Source organism: Entelurus aequoreus, linkage group LG25 (assembly GCF_033978785.1).
Source record: "Entelurus aequoreus isolate RoL-2023_Sb linkage group LG25, RoL_Eaeq_v1.1, whole genome shotgun sequence".
In the NCBI taxonomy this organism is placed as follows: domain Eukaryota; kingdom Metazoa; phylum Chordata; class Actinopteri; order Syngnathiformes; family Syngnathidae; genus Entelurus; species Entelurus aequoreus.
The window spans coordinates 35784563-35802134 of NC_084755.1; the positions used below are offsets into that span (position 1 = coordinate 35784563).

The following is a 17572-nucleotide window of genomic DNA, read 5'->3' on the forward strand; positions in this document are numbered from 1 at the left end:
TAAGCTGTACATCAAGCAAGAATGGGAAAGAATTCCACCTGAGAAGCTTCAAAAATGTGTCTCCTCAGTTCCCAAACCTTTACTGAGTGTTGTTAAAAGGAAAGGCCATGTAACACAGTGGTGAACATGCCCTTTCCCAACTACATTTGCAAAAAAAAATAGAGTTTATGAGTTTGAACATCAAATATGTTGTCTTTGTAGTGCATTCAACTGAATATGGGTTGAAAAGGATTTGTAAATCATTGTATTCCGTTTATATTTACATCCAACACAATTTCCCAACTCATATGGAAACGGGGTTTGTAAAAAGGTTGACAACGTCTTTGTTCTTGGCTGCTTTCCGTGCTTCCTTGAACCTGTCTTTGCCGTCTGGAGTACTGGATGTGTGTGTGATACGATGTTTGTCTGTACATGTTTTTCAGAATACATTCGCCCCGCTGTCAGATGCCAAAACCCGGAGCCACGTGGACGATGTGGGGCTTGTGCTGTCCTCTCTCCAGGCTAGTATATACCGGGGAGGCTACAGCCGCTTTGCACCCTATTAACAGCGCGGCCAACCGAAACGCAACAAACGGACAGGAAGAACGTGTGTGTGTGTGTGTGAGTGTGTGTGTGCGTGTGTGTGCGAGAATGCGATCCGCAAGTTAAAAAGAGAGACATTGCTGAGGCCTGGGTATTGCAATACGTGCAATTAAAGCATAATTTGAGCATCTCCTAAGCGAGAAAAATATCTAAAAACTAAAAAGACAGCTGATATTTTTCATCTTATACCTCAGATATTTTGTGCTGTGTATTTTGATATTGTGGGTTTTTAATTTATCGAGATTTAAAAATACTTACACATACTTTATCAGCCATAGAGGTTTTTTTTGTTTTTTTTTTGTCCATGGTACTAATAGACAAACTGTTCATGTAAAATTAGGACACAGAGGAAATATTTATCAGATTGTTGTACACCAATCTTGTGGGGTTATACTGTATATCAAAGTAACATGTTTTTTGATAGCATGTATCTCCTTTTTCATACATGCCTTTAAGTGGACAATGTTGAGGTTGTTGTTTTTGTTTTTTAAACTATGATGTATTTTCATGCAGAGGTAAGAAGTGTTAAAGAACACTGACATAGGCGGAATCCTAATTCTCCCCGTCATCCTGCCCCCCGTTTTGTGGAAATGCTGTGCCAATTCTCTTATAAGGTTAAAGAAAGGTCCAAGAGCGCGGCCGCCGCTGCTGCTCACTGCTCCCCTCACCTCCCAGGGGGGTGGAACAAGGGGATGGGTCAAATGCAGAGGGTAATTTAAAGTTAAAGTACCAATGATTGTCACACACACACTAGGTGTAATAATAATAATAATAATAATATATTTTATTTGCAAAAAGCACTTTATATTGAGTAAGCAATCTCAAAGTGCTACAGTGTATTAAAAAATAAATTAAAAAAAAGATAATAAATAAATAAATAAAAATAAAAACTAGAACAGCCAAATAGCTATAGCTAGTATGCACATATCTATAAAAAAAAAAAGGCTTTTTTTAAAAAAAGGGCTTTTAAGCCTTTTTTAAAAGCATCCACAGTCTGTGGTGCCCTCAGGTGGTCAGGGAGAGCATTCCACAGACTGGGAGCGGCGGAGCAGAAAGCCCGGTCTCCCATTGTTCGTAGCTTTGTCCTCGGAGGTTGGAGGAGGTTAGCCTGTCCGGAGCGGAGGTGTCGTGTGGCGAAATGATTCTCTCCATTTGACCATCACCCTTGATCACCTCCTGGGAGGTGAGGGGAGCAGTGAGCAGTAGCGGTGGCCGCGCCCGGGAATCATTTTTGGTGATTTAACCCCCAATTCCAACCCTTGATGCTGAGTGCCAAGCAGGGAGGTAATGGGTCCCATTTATATAGTCTTTGGTATGACTCGGCCGGGGTTTGAACTCACGACCTACCGTTCTCAGGGCGGACACTCTAACCACTAGGCCACTGAGTAGGTTTTCTAGGTAATTTCACCACACATAGTGTGTGTGACTATCAGTGGTTCTTTAACTTTAAGTGCCCTCAGAATCAGAATCAGAAATACTTTGATAAGGAACTGAAGTGTGGTCCCGAACACACCTACGATCAAGTTTTGACAAAGTTCCCATCGCATCGCATTCACGCACAAGATAGCTGAGCAGAAACCACACACGTATGTAATTATAAGAACTATTGACTTCCATCTCCAGGTTGGGGAGGAGATCTTTCCCCCAAGTGGAGGAGTTCAAGTACCTCGGAGTCTTGTTCACGAGTGAGGGAAGAGTGGATCGTGAGATCGACAGGCGGATCGGTGCGGCGTCTTCAGTAATGCGGACGCTGTATCGATCCGTTGTGGTGAAGAAGGAGCTGAGCCGGAAGGCAAAGCTCTCAATTTACCGGTCGATCTACGTTCCCATCCTCACCTATGGTCATGAGCTTTGGGTTATGACCGAAAGGACAAGATCACGGGTACAAGCGGCCGAAATGAGTTTCCTCCGCCGGGTGGCGGGTCTCTCCCTTAGAGATAGGGTGAGAAGCTCTGCCATCCGGGAGGAGCTCAAAGTAAAGCCACCAAGGAGCCAGATGAGGTGGTTCGGGCATCTGCTCAGGATGCCACCCGAACGCCTCCCTAGGGAGGTGTTTAGGGCACGTCCGACCGGTATGAGGCCAAGTGGAAGACCCAGGACACGTTGGGGAAACTATGTCTCCCGGCTGGCCTGGGAAAGACTCAGGATTCCCCGGGAGGAGCTGGACGAAGTGGCTGGGGAGAGGGAAGTGTGGGCTTCTCTGCGACCCGACCTCGGATAAGCGGAAGAAAATGGATGGATGGATGGATGGACTTTCATAGTCACGACATTTTTATCAGGCATTCAGTCCTTTGCTACTTTGTGTAAATATTTCCATGTTTCGAATATTTATTTTAAATTGCTAGAGTTAGCTAACGCAGCTCGAGCTAATAAATTCCGATGTCGGACTTGCAGAAAACGGACATTACTACAAATTTCGAAGGATTCAAGTAAAAGTTAAAATGCCACTGATTGTCACACACACACTAGGTGTGGTGAGATTACCGTCTGAGTTTGACCCATCCCCTTGTTCCACCCCCTGGGAAGTGAGGGGAGCAGTAAGCGGCAGTGATGGCAGCGCTCGGGAATCATTTTGGTGATTTAACCCCCAATTCCAACCCTTGATGCTGAGTGCCAAGCAGGGAGGTAATGGGGTCCCATTTTTATAGTCTTTGGTATGACTCGGCCGGGGTTTGAACTCACGACCTACCGATCTCAAGGCCGCTGAGCAGCCAATCACGTTGAAGAAAAAACGCTTGTCAGAATGATGAAAGGAACGCAACTATTTTGCAAAAAGTATCTTCTGAATACTACGACCTTCGCTTTTTATAGCTCGTTATCTTGAGCGGGACAAACCGTAGAAAATGAACGGATAATCGTTAACAGCCACCAAGCAGCAAGTGATGGCGACGTAGCGGGAAACGAGGGTCATCTCGTCTGTTGGGGCATATTTTCCCGCCACTATGTCCTGGCCCTCTGATTCGAGGTTTGAGGGTTTCTGGTAAGACGTAGTGGGAAGGGTTATAACGGTGGAGAATTGGGATTCAGCCTGAGTTTTTGTGGACATTAAGGGCCCTATTCTCCCATGTGCTTAAGTGAAAGAAAGGGATTGTCGACCGTGCGCCTTTCCGAGATGCGCATTTTGGGTGGAGCAACCCTGAAATGTGGGCGTTCAGGTAATGGGTGTTCATGTATTCTCCCATCGTACTCTGATGCTGCGATAAACCCAACAAGGTTTGAACTTGAAGTTCGGATGCGGTTTAAACATGCATAATAAAATGGTAAAATAAACTCTCAGATCTATTCCGATTGCCTTAATTGAGACACCAGGAAAGATCTATTACTACGAGGATCACAGGATACAAAGGCCACGATGCCACTCTGATTTAACTAACACTAATCCAAAATTAATCGTTGTCTGCTTGAATGGAAGAGAAGAAGCGTGATCTCAGTGGAAGGACATTAGTTTGACATCCTGGAACTGACGGATGTCCAGGCCATAGAACAATTTAGACTTGGACTCTGAGGCCATCATTAAACTAGGTGACTACCGTATTTTCTGGGCTATAGAGCGCACCGGTATTTCAGCCGCACCCACCAAATTTAGAAGAAGTCAATATGTTTACATATGTTAGCCGCACCGGACTCATCATCGGCGGTCACTCAAACGAGCATGACGATCCTCCTGGTAGGGGTGTATCCCTTTATGGAGGATGCCTGTGCGTGACTTTGTTTTATATGGGGAGACTGGTGCACAGACAGTCACCACACGATCCTTGACAGAATCGAGTCAGGGTCCAGTGGCATGGAGTCCCAAGACGACTGGGGACCCTTTTCTGCTGCAGTCTTCTTCCGCCATCACAGCCATTGTGGTAGTTCTTAAATCTACCGTCTTCCTCCTGCTCCGCCGTTGAGGTCTTCACCGTATCCCTGGCTAGGGGGCAGTCAAGTACTAGGCCTTTGCCAAGGGCCCCCTGGGGTAACAGTAGTAAAGGGGTTACCCGGTAGTTCTTAAATCTACCGTCTTCCGCCTGCTCCGCCGTTGAGGTCTTCACCGTATCCCTGGCTAGGGGGCAGTCAAGTACTAGGCCTTTGCCAAGGGCCACCTGGGGTAACAGTAGTAAAGGGGTTACCCGGTAGTTCTTAAATCTACCGTCTTCCGCCTGCTCCGCCGTTGAGGTCTTCACCGTATCCCTGGCTAGGTGGCAGTCAGGTACTAGGCCTTTGCCAAGGGCCCCCTGGGGTAACAGTAGTAAAGGGGTTACCCGGTAGTTCTTAAATCTACCGTCTTCCGCCTGCTCCGCCGTTGAGGTCTTCACCGTATCCCTGGCTAGGGGGCAGTCAGGTACTAGGCCTTTGCCAAGGGCCACCTGGGGTAACAGTAGTAAAGGGGTTAACCTCCTAGTGCCCCAAAACCCCATAGAGGAGCCTCCACTGCCGGATGCACTTTAACGTCATGCCCAGGACTCCCCGGACTATAAGCCCCAGATATATACCGATACGAAAGATTTCGTAAATGTTTCAGTGCCTGTAACACGGCAGTGAAACAGCTGATCAAACAAAACAGAAGCCATCGTTATGGACTCATTAGCTGTGGAAGCTAGCTCTCCAATCAGCTAAACAGAATCGTTTTGGTGAATTTATTCAATTGAAACAATGCAAAAAGTTTCTAAGTTAATAATTCTAACACGGACACTTGTAAACGTGTTAGCATGTTCGCTAATGCTAATGACGCTAGCTTGATTACATTATGATAGCCCGTACAAATATGCATGCAGACACTCCTGTAGACATCACACATGGGACGGTTTGGAAAACATAAATTGTCGTAGTTATATTGTAAAATGTACAAACTTTACCTGGAGTGATGATTGAATGAATTATCCTGTCCAGCAGAAACGCTATGGATGGATATATTTACGGCGCGAAACAGGAAGTACATTATCGAACTCGTCCAAAAGATAGCACAAACAATACCACACCTATTCAGTCTTAGCAAAGAAAAACACGAATAATCCGCAAAGGTTTAAAGCGTTGGAAAAAGTAGCGGTTTATAGTCCGGAAACTACGGTATACAATAGACAGTGCATAAATAATGTAGCATTACACAAACAGCTATCTAAGCCCATCACAGATCGTTGTACTTAAACGGAACCTTTGACATCCCAAATAACGTCAAAGCGGTTAAAATAACATTTCATCTACGGAGTCGCACCCAGGCGGAAGAAGACATCACCATGCAAGCAGAGCCTCGATTGACGCGGCCTTTTGTGGTTGAAAGTATTATCTTTTAAAGGCCTACTGAAATGAATTTTTTTTATTTAAACGGGGATAGCAGATCTATTCTACGTGTCATACTTGATCATTTCGCGATATAGCCATATTTTTGCTGAAAGGATTTAGTATAGAACAACGACGATAAAGATTGCAACTTTTGGTATCTGATAAAAAAAAGGCTTGCACCTACCGGAAGTAGCGTGACGTAGTCAGTTGAACATATACGCAAAGTTCCCTATTGTTTACAATGATGGCCGCATGAAGTGAGAGAAATTCGGACCGAGAAAGCGACAATTTCCCCATTAATTTGAGCGAGGATGAAAGATTTGTGGATGAGTAAAGTGCAAGTGAAGGACTAGTGGGGAGTTGAAGCTATTCAGATAGGGAAGATGCTGTGAGAGCCGGGGGTGACCTGATATTCAGCTGGGAATGACTACAACAGTAAATAAACACAAGACATATATATACTCTATTAGCCACAACACAACCAGGCTTATATTTAATATGCCACAAATTAATCCTGCATAAAAACACCTGCGTGTTTGTTATGCTAGCTCCTAGCTCCTCTGCTAGCTCCTAGCTCCATAGAACACGCCAATACAATTCAAACACCTGATCAACACACACAATCACTCAGCCCAAAAGACCGTTTACCTAACCCAAGGTTCATAAAGCTTATATATTTTTAAAAAGTTACGTACGTGACGCGCACATACGGTCAAGTTATCGAATGTTTAGCAGCCAAGGCTGCATACTCACGGTACCTGATATTCAGCTGGGAATGACTACAACAGTAAATAAACACAAGACATATATATACTCTATTAGCCACAACACAACCAGGCTTATATTTAATATGCCACAAATTAATCCTGCATAATAACACCTGCGTGTTTGTTATGCTAGCTCCTAGCTCCTCTGCTAGCTCCTAGCTCCATAGAACACGCCAATACAATTCAAACACCTGATCAACACACACAATCACTCAGCCCAAAAGACCGTTCACCTAACCCAAGGTTCATAAAGCTTATATATTTTTAAAAAGTTACGTACTTGACGCGCACGTACGGTACGTGTTATGCTAGCTCCTAGCTCCTCTGCTAGCTCCTAGCTCCATAGAACACGCCAATACAATTCAAACACATGATCAACACACACAATCACTCAGCCCAAAAGACCGTTCACCTAACCCAAGGTTCATAAAGCTTATATATTTTAAAAAAGTTACGTACATACGCAAAAAAAAGCCAAAGCTGCATACTCACAGTAGCACGTCTGCGTCTTTGTCATCCAAATCAAAGTAATCCTGGTAAGAGTCTGTGTTGTCCCAGTTCCCTACAGGCGTCTGTGTATCCAAATCAAAAGTCCTCCTGGTTAGAGTCTCTGTTATCCGAGTTCTTCCATCTTGACTGCATCTTTCGGGAATGTAAACAAAGAAGCGCCGGCTGTGTACTGTTGTGGCTGACTACGTTCGAAAAATACGTCCATTTCGCACCGACAACTTTCTTCTTTGCTTGCTTGGCTTCCTTCTCCATAATGCAATGAACATGATTGAAACAGATTCACGAACACAGATGTCCAGAATACTGTGGAATTATGAAATGAAAACAGAGCTTTTTCGTATCGGCTTCAATGTGGAAGGCATACCCGTGTTCGCCGGGCTACGTCACACGCATACGTCATCCGCAGAGGCGTTTCGAACCGGAAGTTTAGCGGCAAATTTAAAATGTCACTTTATAAGTTAACCCGGCCGTATTGGCATGTGTTATAATGTTAAGATTTCATCATTGATATATAAACTATCAGACTGCGTGGTCGGTAGTAGTGGGTTTCAGTAGGCCTTTAAAGCACCTTCAAGTCCGAGTCCATGGTTCTCGCCCGGAAAAGAGTGGAGTGCAAGTGGAGGAGTTCAAGTACCTCGGAGTCTTGTTCACGAGTGAGGGAAGAGTGGATCGTGAGATCGACAGGCGGATCGGTGCGGCGTCTTCAGTAATGCGGACGCTGTATCGATCCGTTGTGGTGAAGAAGGAGCTGAGCCGGAAGGCAAAGCTCTCAATTTACCGGTCGATCTACGTTCCCATCCTCACCTATGGTCATGAGCTTTGGGTTATGACCGAAAGGACAAGATCACGGGTACAAGCGGCCGAAATGAGTTTCCTCCGCCGGGTGGCGGGTCTCTCCCTTAGAGATAGGGTGAGAAGCTCTGTCATCCGGGGGGGAGCTCAAAGTAAAGCCGCTGCTCCTCCACATGGAGAGGAGCCAGATGAGGTGGTTCGGGCATCTGGTCAGGATGCCACCCGAACGCCTCCCTAGGGAGGTGTTTAGGGCACGTCCGACCGGTAGGAGGCCACGGGGAAGACCCAGGACACGTCGGGAAGACTACCGTAATTTCCGGACTGTAAGCCGCACCTGACTATAAGCCGCACCAGCTAAATTTAGGGGAAAATACAGATTGCTCCATATATAAGCCGCACCCGACTATAAGCCGCAGGGTTTTGAGGTGTGATTACCGTAGTATATAGGGGTTCCTGCTACCACGGAGGGGATTGTCGGGACAGAGATGACTGTTTGGGAACGCAAAGTATCCCATTTATTAACAATAAATCTTTCAATCATTCAATCAAACTTTCACATCTTTGACATGGCAAACAGCATTCGTGCAGAGTACAAATAATACAACGGTGCAAAGTAATACAAAGTGCCGGCCTGTACGTTATCAAAATAACCAGCCTACCGGTATAGGAAAAGTCAGTCCTTAATCATTGTGTCATCGTCTTCCTCCTGCGTACTAAAACCACCGAAATCCTCTTCGTCGGTGTCGGAGAAGAACAGGCCGTAAATAAGCCGCACCCTTGTATAAGCCGCAGGGACCAGAACGAGGGGAAAAAGTAGCGGCTTATAGTCCGGAAATTACGGTATGTCTCCCGGCTGGCCTGGTAACGCCTCGGGATCCCCCGGGAAGAGCTGGACGAAGTGGCTGGGGAGAGGGAAGTCTGGGTTTCCCTGCTTGGACTTAGACAAACTTTAATGATCCACAAGGGAAATTGTTCAAAAGGCTGCTGCCCCCGCGACCCGACCTCGGATAAGCGGAAGAATATGGATGAATGGATGGCATTCACTCCAGCCAAAGCCCCCAAAAAAGGTGTCATAGGCAAAAGTCCGTTTATTAGGGATGAGCTCGCACCTGAGCCTCACTGACACGGGGTGGGGGTGTCCAGGGTCCGGATGGGAGAACAGGAATAAGAGAAAAGGTGCGTAACTTCCAGCACGTACAAAAACACTTCAGTGCAAACGGGAGAATAGGACCTAAATGTGCAGGAAAGTAAAAAGCAGCATAGATCAGCAAAAGATTGTTAATTCTTTGAACTCTTGTTATTTCTAGATCATAACTTCCCTATTTTCTTTGTTTTGGGGGGGGGATGACCTCCACTTTCCACACCTTTTGTACAGAAAATCTACGGTTATGTGCGTTGTGGAAAAATTCAGTATTTTTCATTGTTATCTGAACAAGTATTTTTTATGTGTATTATTTTATTTATTTTATTACCTGTTATAAATTCCTGTACAATTTGCCCTTTCTGTGACTTAATAGTTTTTTCCAGACTTCGGGTTCTTGTTTTTTTGTTTCAGGGGGGACTTTAGTCACAATCTCAAGTTTAGATGCTAGTTATAAGCAATCCCCGCTAGTTTAGGTTTAGATAGAAACATGTGTGAATAGTTTAGTCGCTAAGGAGTCAATGATGCGAGTGGGCACGTTATTCAGACTGTAGCTTTATCGCCTCAATAATGTGGTTTCTCTCGCACATCACGTCAAGCCAAAGGATCCAGTGGATAGCAACATATCCGGTGTGTTTTTGTGTTTACCAATATTCTGCATAATATCCAACAGGGGGAGAGGCGCGTCATGGCAACCTAAGCATCTCTTTAGTTAGTCGACTAGTCTGTGAGGTACAATATGAAAACGAATAATATAAAAAGGAGAACATTTAGATCCGTGGCACTGATGCGTTTCTGTTCCGAGTAGCAATGGTAGATGTTTTCATAGGAACTTCCAATATATTCATTGGTAAAATTGACAATTTTTATATTGTTGGAGAAATTTAAAGAATATCTTGCATTTTGTTTTTTGTTTTTGCCTTTTTTTCTTTAGTATTTAGAATTAAAACAAAACAATCCGACGTTGTAACATATTTGAACTGTGTCGTGAAGATGTTCTCTTATATGAAACACATTATGGTATACAGTTTTAGATTAGACACATTAGGGCGAGCTGTCTTCTTTTCAAAGTCATGTTCTGATTTTCTTTCCAAATAACCACTTTGTAGTTATGCAGTATGTATGCTCATGGTTTACTTTGTCCAATGTACTATTTTGCACTATTTGTAATTGAACATAATCTGAGACATATCAGCGCAGTAGTTGTACATTTCCCCTGTCTTTTTATTCTCATGGTATTGTTCGGGACACCTGGGGGTTGCCAACCCGCCCGAAAACGAATACGGGAGACCTTGTTAGACTATCTTCACCCCGACCTTTGTGATGATTCCTTCTATTGTCTTTTTTTTGCGTTTAAAACTATAGTTTTACTTTTTCGACTGGCAAACCAGGTAGCATCTGGAAGATGTCTATGAATGTTGTCATTCATCCAGGTCATTGTCATCTCAGGGCATTCAATCCATCGCAACTGGACTGTTCGGTTTGTCTTAGAAAGCGTTTTGCGTCTCATCCGAGTAGGCTTTTATCAGACTTAGATCGGTCAGATCTCGTCTAGCGGGTTTGGGTCTCAAGCTTTGGGTAATAATAATAATGGATTAGATTTATACGGCGCTTTTTTTAGACAAACAACGTGCTTCACAGGGAACTGAGAACCCGTCGTTCATTCACTCCTCATTCACACAAATATGGTGGTAAGCTACATTTGGAGCCCTAGCTGCCCTGGGGTAGACTGACAAAAGGGTGGCTGCCTACTGTATGAGCCGCGGCACATTTTTTGCATTGAAAAAATCCGGAGGCACACCACCAGCAGAAATCATTAGAAAACGAAACTCAGTTGATAGTAAGAAGTCGCAATTGTTTCCCGCATCTACTTTGTTTTACCAATCATGAATATTTCAGTTGTTTTTATCCTTCTTTGTGGGGACATTGTTGATTGTCATGTCATGTTCGGATGTACATTGTGGACGCCGTCTTTGCTCCACAGTAAGTCTTTGCTGTCGTCCAGCATTCTGTTTTGGTTTACTTTGTAGCCAGTTCAGTTTTAGTTTCGTTCTGCATAGCCTTCCCTAAGCTTCAATGCCTTTTCTTAGGGGCACTCACCTTTTGTTTATTTTTGGTTTAAGCATTAGACACCTTATTACCTGCACGCTGCCTCCCGCTGTTTACGACATCTACAAAGCAATTAGCTACCGGCTGCCACCTACTGATATGGAAGAGTATTACACGGTTACTCTGCCGAGCTCTAGACAGCACCGACACTCAACAACAACACATCATTTGCAGACTATAATTACTGGTTTGCAAAAAATATTTTTAACCCAAATAGGTGAAATTAGATCATCTCCCACGGCACACCAGACTGTATCTCACGACACACTAGCCCAAGGACACAACGGTCGTGACTACGATGGCGGAAACTGGAATCGAATCGAATCAGTGCAGAGACGCTGCTCCTTCGCATCAAGAGCTCGCCAGTTGAGATGGCTCGGGTATTTAGTCCAGATGCCTCCCAGACGCACCCCCGGTGAGGGGTTCCGGGCATGCTCAGCCGGAAGTAGGCCACAGGGTAGATCTAGGCACGCTAAGGGATTATGTCTCCCAGCTGGCCTCGGTGTTCTTACTGTGAAACTGGTTCAGGCGGCCAGAGACCAAGAAGTCTGAGCTGCCATACTCAAACTGCTGACCCCAGATATGTTAAAGAAAATGAACGGATGGATGGTCAAACCTGAATTTAATTACATAATTCATAATTTTGAACAATTTCCCTTGTGGATCATTAAAGTTAGTCTAAGTCTAAGTCATAAAATGGGTCGTAGTTGGCATTTAGGCCCCACAGTCCGGACATCTGGGTTTGAATCTCCGTTAGGGCATCTCTGAGTAAAGTTTGCATGTACTGTACGGCATTTATTCCCATTCATAAGGTGGGTGAAGTGTCTTGCCCAAGGACACAACGGTCGTGACTACGATGGCGGAAACTGGAATCGAATCGAATCAGTGCAGAGACGCTGCTCCTTCGCATCAAGAGCTCGCCAGTTGAGATGGCTCGGGTATTTAGTCCAGATGCCTCCCAGACGCACCCCTGGTGAGGTGTTCCGTGCATGCCCAGCCGGAAGTAGGCCACAGAGTAGATCTAGGCACACTAAGGGATTATGTCTCCCTTGAAACTGGTTCAGGCAGCCAGAGACCAAGAAGTCTGAGCTGCCCTACTCAAACTGCTGACCCCAGATATGTTAAAGAAAATGAACGGATGGATGGTCAAACCTGAATTTAATTACATAATTCATAATTTTGAACAATTTCCCTTCATCATCATCAGCCGTTGTCAGTCCACTGCTGGACGAAAGCCTCAGCATGTTTCTGCCATAGTGAACGATCACCCCCTGTTCTTTGCCTTAACGAACCGCCATCTTGGTCTGGAGCTCTGGAACTGCTGGGGACTGGGGGCCGTCTTCTTGGCGTACTCTTCGTGCTGGTTATTAGCCTACACCTTCCACGCTGGCTTGGTGCGGGTTGGAAGGGGTATTTTATATCAGAGATCCTTCTCCTAGACTAATTGCCTTACTGGGCTGTTGAACTTAGTCTGTCCTGTTGGTTGTCCGCGCCCCAATTACCCAGGGACCCGCTCACCTTTATGGCGCTGACCGCCCGCCAGTCACAAGAGAAGGTTTCCCTTGTGGATCATTAAAGTTACCGGTAGTCTAAGTCATAAGTTGGGTCGTAGTTAGCATGTAGGCCCCACAGTCCGGACATCTGGGTTTGAATCTCCATTGGGGCATCTCTGAGTAAAGTTTGCATGTTATCCTTAGGGCGGTATAGCTCGGTTGGTAGAGCGGCCGTGCCAGCAACTTGAGGGTTCCAGGTTCGATCCCCGCTTCTGCCATCCCAGTCACTGCCGTTGTGTCCTTGGGCAAGACACTTTACCCACCTGCTCCCAGTGCCACCCACACTGGTTTAAAAATGTAACTTAGATATTGGGTTTCACAATGTAAAGCGCTTTGAGTCACTAGAGAAAAGCGCTATATAAATATAATTCACTTCACCTCACTTCACTTGTGTGTGTGGGTTTTCTCCGGGTACTCCGTGCCCTGCGATTGGTTGACGACCAGGGTGTACCCCACCTCTCGCCCAAAATCAACTGGGAAAGGCTAATGAGTATAAGCGGTAAGAGAGTGGATGACCTTTTTTGGGGACACACAAATTGTTGAAAAAGTATGTTTTTAATTCCAAATAACGAAATTAACAGAATAAAATGGATCACTGTCTTTCAGCGTGACAATCGCATGATGTAGTTTCTTGGGGTTTACAGCGAAGACAGAAGAGTTGGTGAGTCGTGGCATTTTGTTTTCTCTTTTGGAATTAGTTTGTCTTCAAATGTCATATAATTAAGTGACATTTGACAAAATATGTTTGTTCCTTAAGGTATTTCAGGACAAAGGCTCCCGGTTTCTAATTTCGGGGGCGATTTTGGTTTTCAAGGGACGGTTGGCAACCCGGGTGACACCCTGCTTTTAAAGACTCTCAACCTTTACTCTTTGAAAAGTAACTGTTTGACTGTTACACAATTATATACATATGAGAAGTGACTCAATTGTGAACAAGTTAAGGAATAATGTAAATAGAAGTTAATGGAATCAATCTGTAGTGTATTTGAACCACGCTACTTGGGGAACGGGAGTGTTGGCCTGTACCACGTTCTGTTTACGGACGGTCCGAATTAGTGCTGTCGTTAAATACTTCTCTTCCTTTTTGTATCTATCATAGGGAAAACCCCTCAAATGCACCTCACAAAAGGCAGCCATGAAAAGTATCGGTGCGGTTTACCTCAGCTCTGTGTGCTGAGTGAGGATGTTTGTTGAGAAACTGGGACGATGAAGGTGGTCACTATGCTGAATGTCTGACTCTGCAACTACTTTATCCAAGTGCTGCTTCCAGTAGGTGTTGTGGTTCAAAACAAGGCTTCCTGCACCGTCATTGTATGTGCATGTACTATGGTTCTTCCACTTACCAATAACCATCAATAAAGTTTGGTTTTCTCAAGTTTTTCCCACTCGGTTTCCTCTGTGAAAAGTGATTTCTTGGAGACTACACGAGCATTAATGGAAATGACACCAGCAATAATACAAACCCCGTTTCCATATGAGTTGGGAAATTGTGTTAGATGTAAATATAAACGGAATACAATGATTTGCAAATCCCTTTCAACCCATATTCAGTTGAATATGCTACAAAGACAACATATTTGATGTTCAAACTCATAAACTTTTTTTTTTTTTTTTGCAAATAATAATTAACTTAGAATTTCATGGCTGCAACACGTGCCAAAGTAGTTGGGAAACGGCATGTTCACCACTGTGTTACATGGCCTTTTCTTTTAACAACACTCAATAAACGATTGGGAACTGAGGAAACTAATTGTTGAAGCTTTGAAAGTGGAATTCTTTCCCATTCTTGTTTTATGTACAGCTTCAGTCGCTCAACAGTCTCCGTTGTGGTATTTTAGGCTTCATAATGCGCCACACATTTTCGATAAGAGACAGGTCTGGACTACAGGCAGGCCAGTCTAGTACCCGCACTCTTTTACTATGAAGCCACGTTGATGTAACACGTGGCTTGGCATTTTCTTGCTGAAATAAGCAGGGGCGTCCATGGTAACGTTGCTTGGATGGCAACATATGTTGCTCCAAAACCTGTATGTACCTTTCAGCATTAATGGTGCCTTCACAGATGTGTAAGTTACCCATGTCTTGGGCACTAATACACCCCCATACCATCACACATGCTGGCTTTTACACTTTGCGCCTATAACAATCCGGATGGTTCTTTTCCTCTTTGGTCCGGAGGACACGACGTCCAGAGTTTCCAAAAACAATTAGAATTGTGGACTCGTCAGACCACATAACACTTTTCCACTTTGTATCCGTCCATCTTAGATGAGCTCAGGCCCAGCGAAGCCGACGGCGTTTCTGGGTGTTGTTGATAAACGGTTTTCGCCTCGCATAGGAGAGTTTTAACTTGCACTTACAGATGTAGCGATCAACTGTAGTAACTGACAGTGGGTTTCTGAAGTGTTCCTGATCCCATGTGGTGATATCCTTTACACACTGATGTCGCTTGTTGATGCAGTACAGCCTGAGGGATCGAAGCTGCTTACGTGCAGTGATTTCTCCAGATTCTCTGAACCCTTTGATGATATTACGGAGCGTAGATGGTGAAATCCCTAAATTCCTTGCAGTAGCTGGTTGAGAAAGGTTTTTCTTAAACTGTTCAACAATTTGCTCACGCATTTGTGGACAAAGTGGTGACCCTCGCCCCATCCTTGTTTGTGAATGACTGAGCATTTCATGGAATCTACTTTTATACCCAATCATGGCACCCACCTGTTCCCAATTAGCCTGCACACCTGTGGGATGTTCCGAATAAGTGTTTGATGAGCATTCCTCAACTTTATCGGTATTTATTGCCACCTTTCCCAACTTCTTTGTCACGTGTTGCTGGCATCAAATTCTAAAGTTAATGATTATTTGAAAAATTAAAAAATGTTCATCAGTTTGAACATCAAATATGTTGTCTTTGTAGCATATTCAACTGAATATGGCTTGAAAAGGATTTGCAAATCATTGTATTCCGTTTATATTTACATCTAACACAATCTTTACCCGCTGACTTTGGGTGACAGCCCGCCTATTCAGTACACCTTCGACTGACTGGCTGTCAGTCACAGGGCATAAAGTGTGGTGTGCCCCAAGGTTCGGTACTGTGCCCAAAGTTGATTTTATATACTGTACTTGACAGACTTAAAGGTGCCACTTCCACACAGGTTGTGTTTGATATTTTTCCAAATGACAAAGTTTATACAACAAAATGTTTTACCGGCCCGAACAAAACGATTGATGTTTATGGCCGCCATTTAACCGGTCTTGTCAACACGCACGCACAGGTAGTGCGTGCACACGTGCAAAAGCAGTCCACGCGAAGCAACGGACACTTTGCGGCCATGTTGTTATGATAGATCCACATTGCTATTAATAGCTAACACCTAGAACAGAGCTGGGCAAATATTTTGACTCGGGGGGCCACATTGAGAGAAAAAAATGTGTCTGGGGGGTCCAATGTGTATGTGTGTATAAATGATATATACACTTTTAGCTGTACAGTATGTGTTTGAGTCCCTTTTTTTTCCCAGGAACACTAATACCAAAAGTCCCCTTGTCCGATAGAGCGCTAAAAACTAGAGATGTCCGATAATATCGGAGTGTAATATCGGAAATTATCGGTATCAGTTCGGAAATTATCGGTATCGGTTTCAAAAAGTAAAATGCATGGCTTTTTAAAACGCCGCGGTGTACACGGACGTAGGGAGAAGTACAGAGCGCCAATAAACCTTAAAGGCACTGCCTTTGCGTGCCGGCCCAGTCACATAATATCTACGTCAGGGGTCACCAACGCGGTGCCCGCGGGCACCAGGTAGCCCGTAAGGACCAGATGAGTAGCCCGCTGGCCTGTTCTAAAAATAGCTCAAATAGCAGCACTTACCAGTGAGCTGCCTCTATTTTTTAAATTGTATTTATTTACTAGCAATCTGGTCTCGCTTTGCCCGACATTTTTAGTTCTAAGAGAGACAAAACTCAAATAGAATTTGAAAATCCAAGAAAATATTTTAAAGACTTGGTCTTGACTTGTTTAAATAAATTCATTAATTTTTTTTACTTTGCTTCTTATAACTTTCAGAAAGACAAATTTAGAGAAAAAATACAACCTTAAAAATGATTTTAGGATTTTTAAACACATATAGCTTTTTACCTTTTAAATTCCTTCCTCTTCTTTCCTGACAATTTAAATCAATGTTCAAGTAAATGTATTTTTTTAATTGTAAAGAATAATAAATAAATTGTAATTTAATTCTTCATTTTAGCTTCTGTTTTTTCGACGAAGAATATTTGTGAAATTAATTCTTCAAACTTATTATGATTAAAATTCACAAAAATTATTCTGGCAAATCTAGAAAATCTGTAGAATCAAATTTAAATCTTATTTCAAAGTCTTTTGAATTTATTTAAAAATTTTTGTTCTGGAAAATCTAGAAGAAATAATGATTTGTCTTTGTTAGAAATATAGCTTGGTCCAATTTGTTATATATTTAAAACATGTCATCAAAATTCTAAAATTAATCTTAATCAGGAAAAATTACTAATGATGTTCCATAAATTATTTTTTTAAGTTTTTGTCTTCTTTTTTTCGGTTGAATTTAGAATTTTAAAGATTCGAAATTGAAGATAAACTATGTTTCAAAATGTAATTGTCATTTTTTTCGTGTTTTCTCCTCTTTTAAACCGTTCAATTAAGTGTAAATATCATTAATAATTAATAATAACATAGAGTTAAAGGTAAATTGAGAAAATTGGCTATTTCTGGCAATTTAAGTGTGTATCAAAATGGTAGCCCTTCGCATTAATCAGTACCCAAGAAGTAGCTCTTGGTTTCAAAAAGGTTGGTGACCCCTGATCTACGTCTTTTCACA

At 43.4% G+C, this 17572-nt stretch overlaps 1 protein-coding gene across 20 annotated transcripts in view; it reads left to right on the forward strand.

Moving 5' to 3' along the window:
• The window catches only part of rbfox1 (RNA binding fox-1 homolog 1), a 783527-nt gene extending 769442 nt beyond the window's left edge, over positions 1–14085 (forward strand). For 13 of the 20 annotated variants that reach the window (XM_062036671.1, XM_062036672.1, XM_062036670.1 and 10 more), the window contains 2 exons: positions 423–500; positions 13816–14085. In XM_062036671.1, the coding sequence (XP_061892655.1) occupies positions 423–500; positions 13816–13893 (156 nt within the window). In that variant the 3' untranslated portion in view covers positions 13894–14085. Of the gene's footprint in view, positions 1–422; positions 3030–13815 lie in introns of those variants that run through there. The other 7 variants (XM_062036680.1, XM_062036673.1, XR_009824520.1 and 4 more) reach the window with 6 other exon arrangements.
• The last annotated feature ends 3487 nt before the right edge of the window (positions 14086–17572 follow it).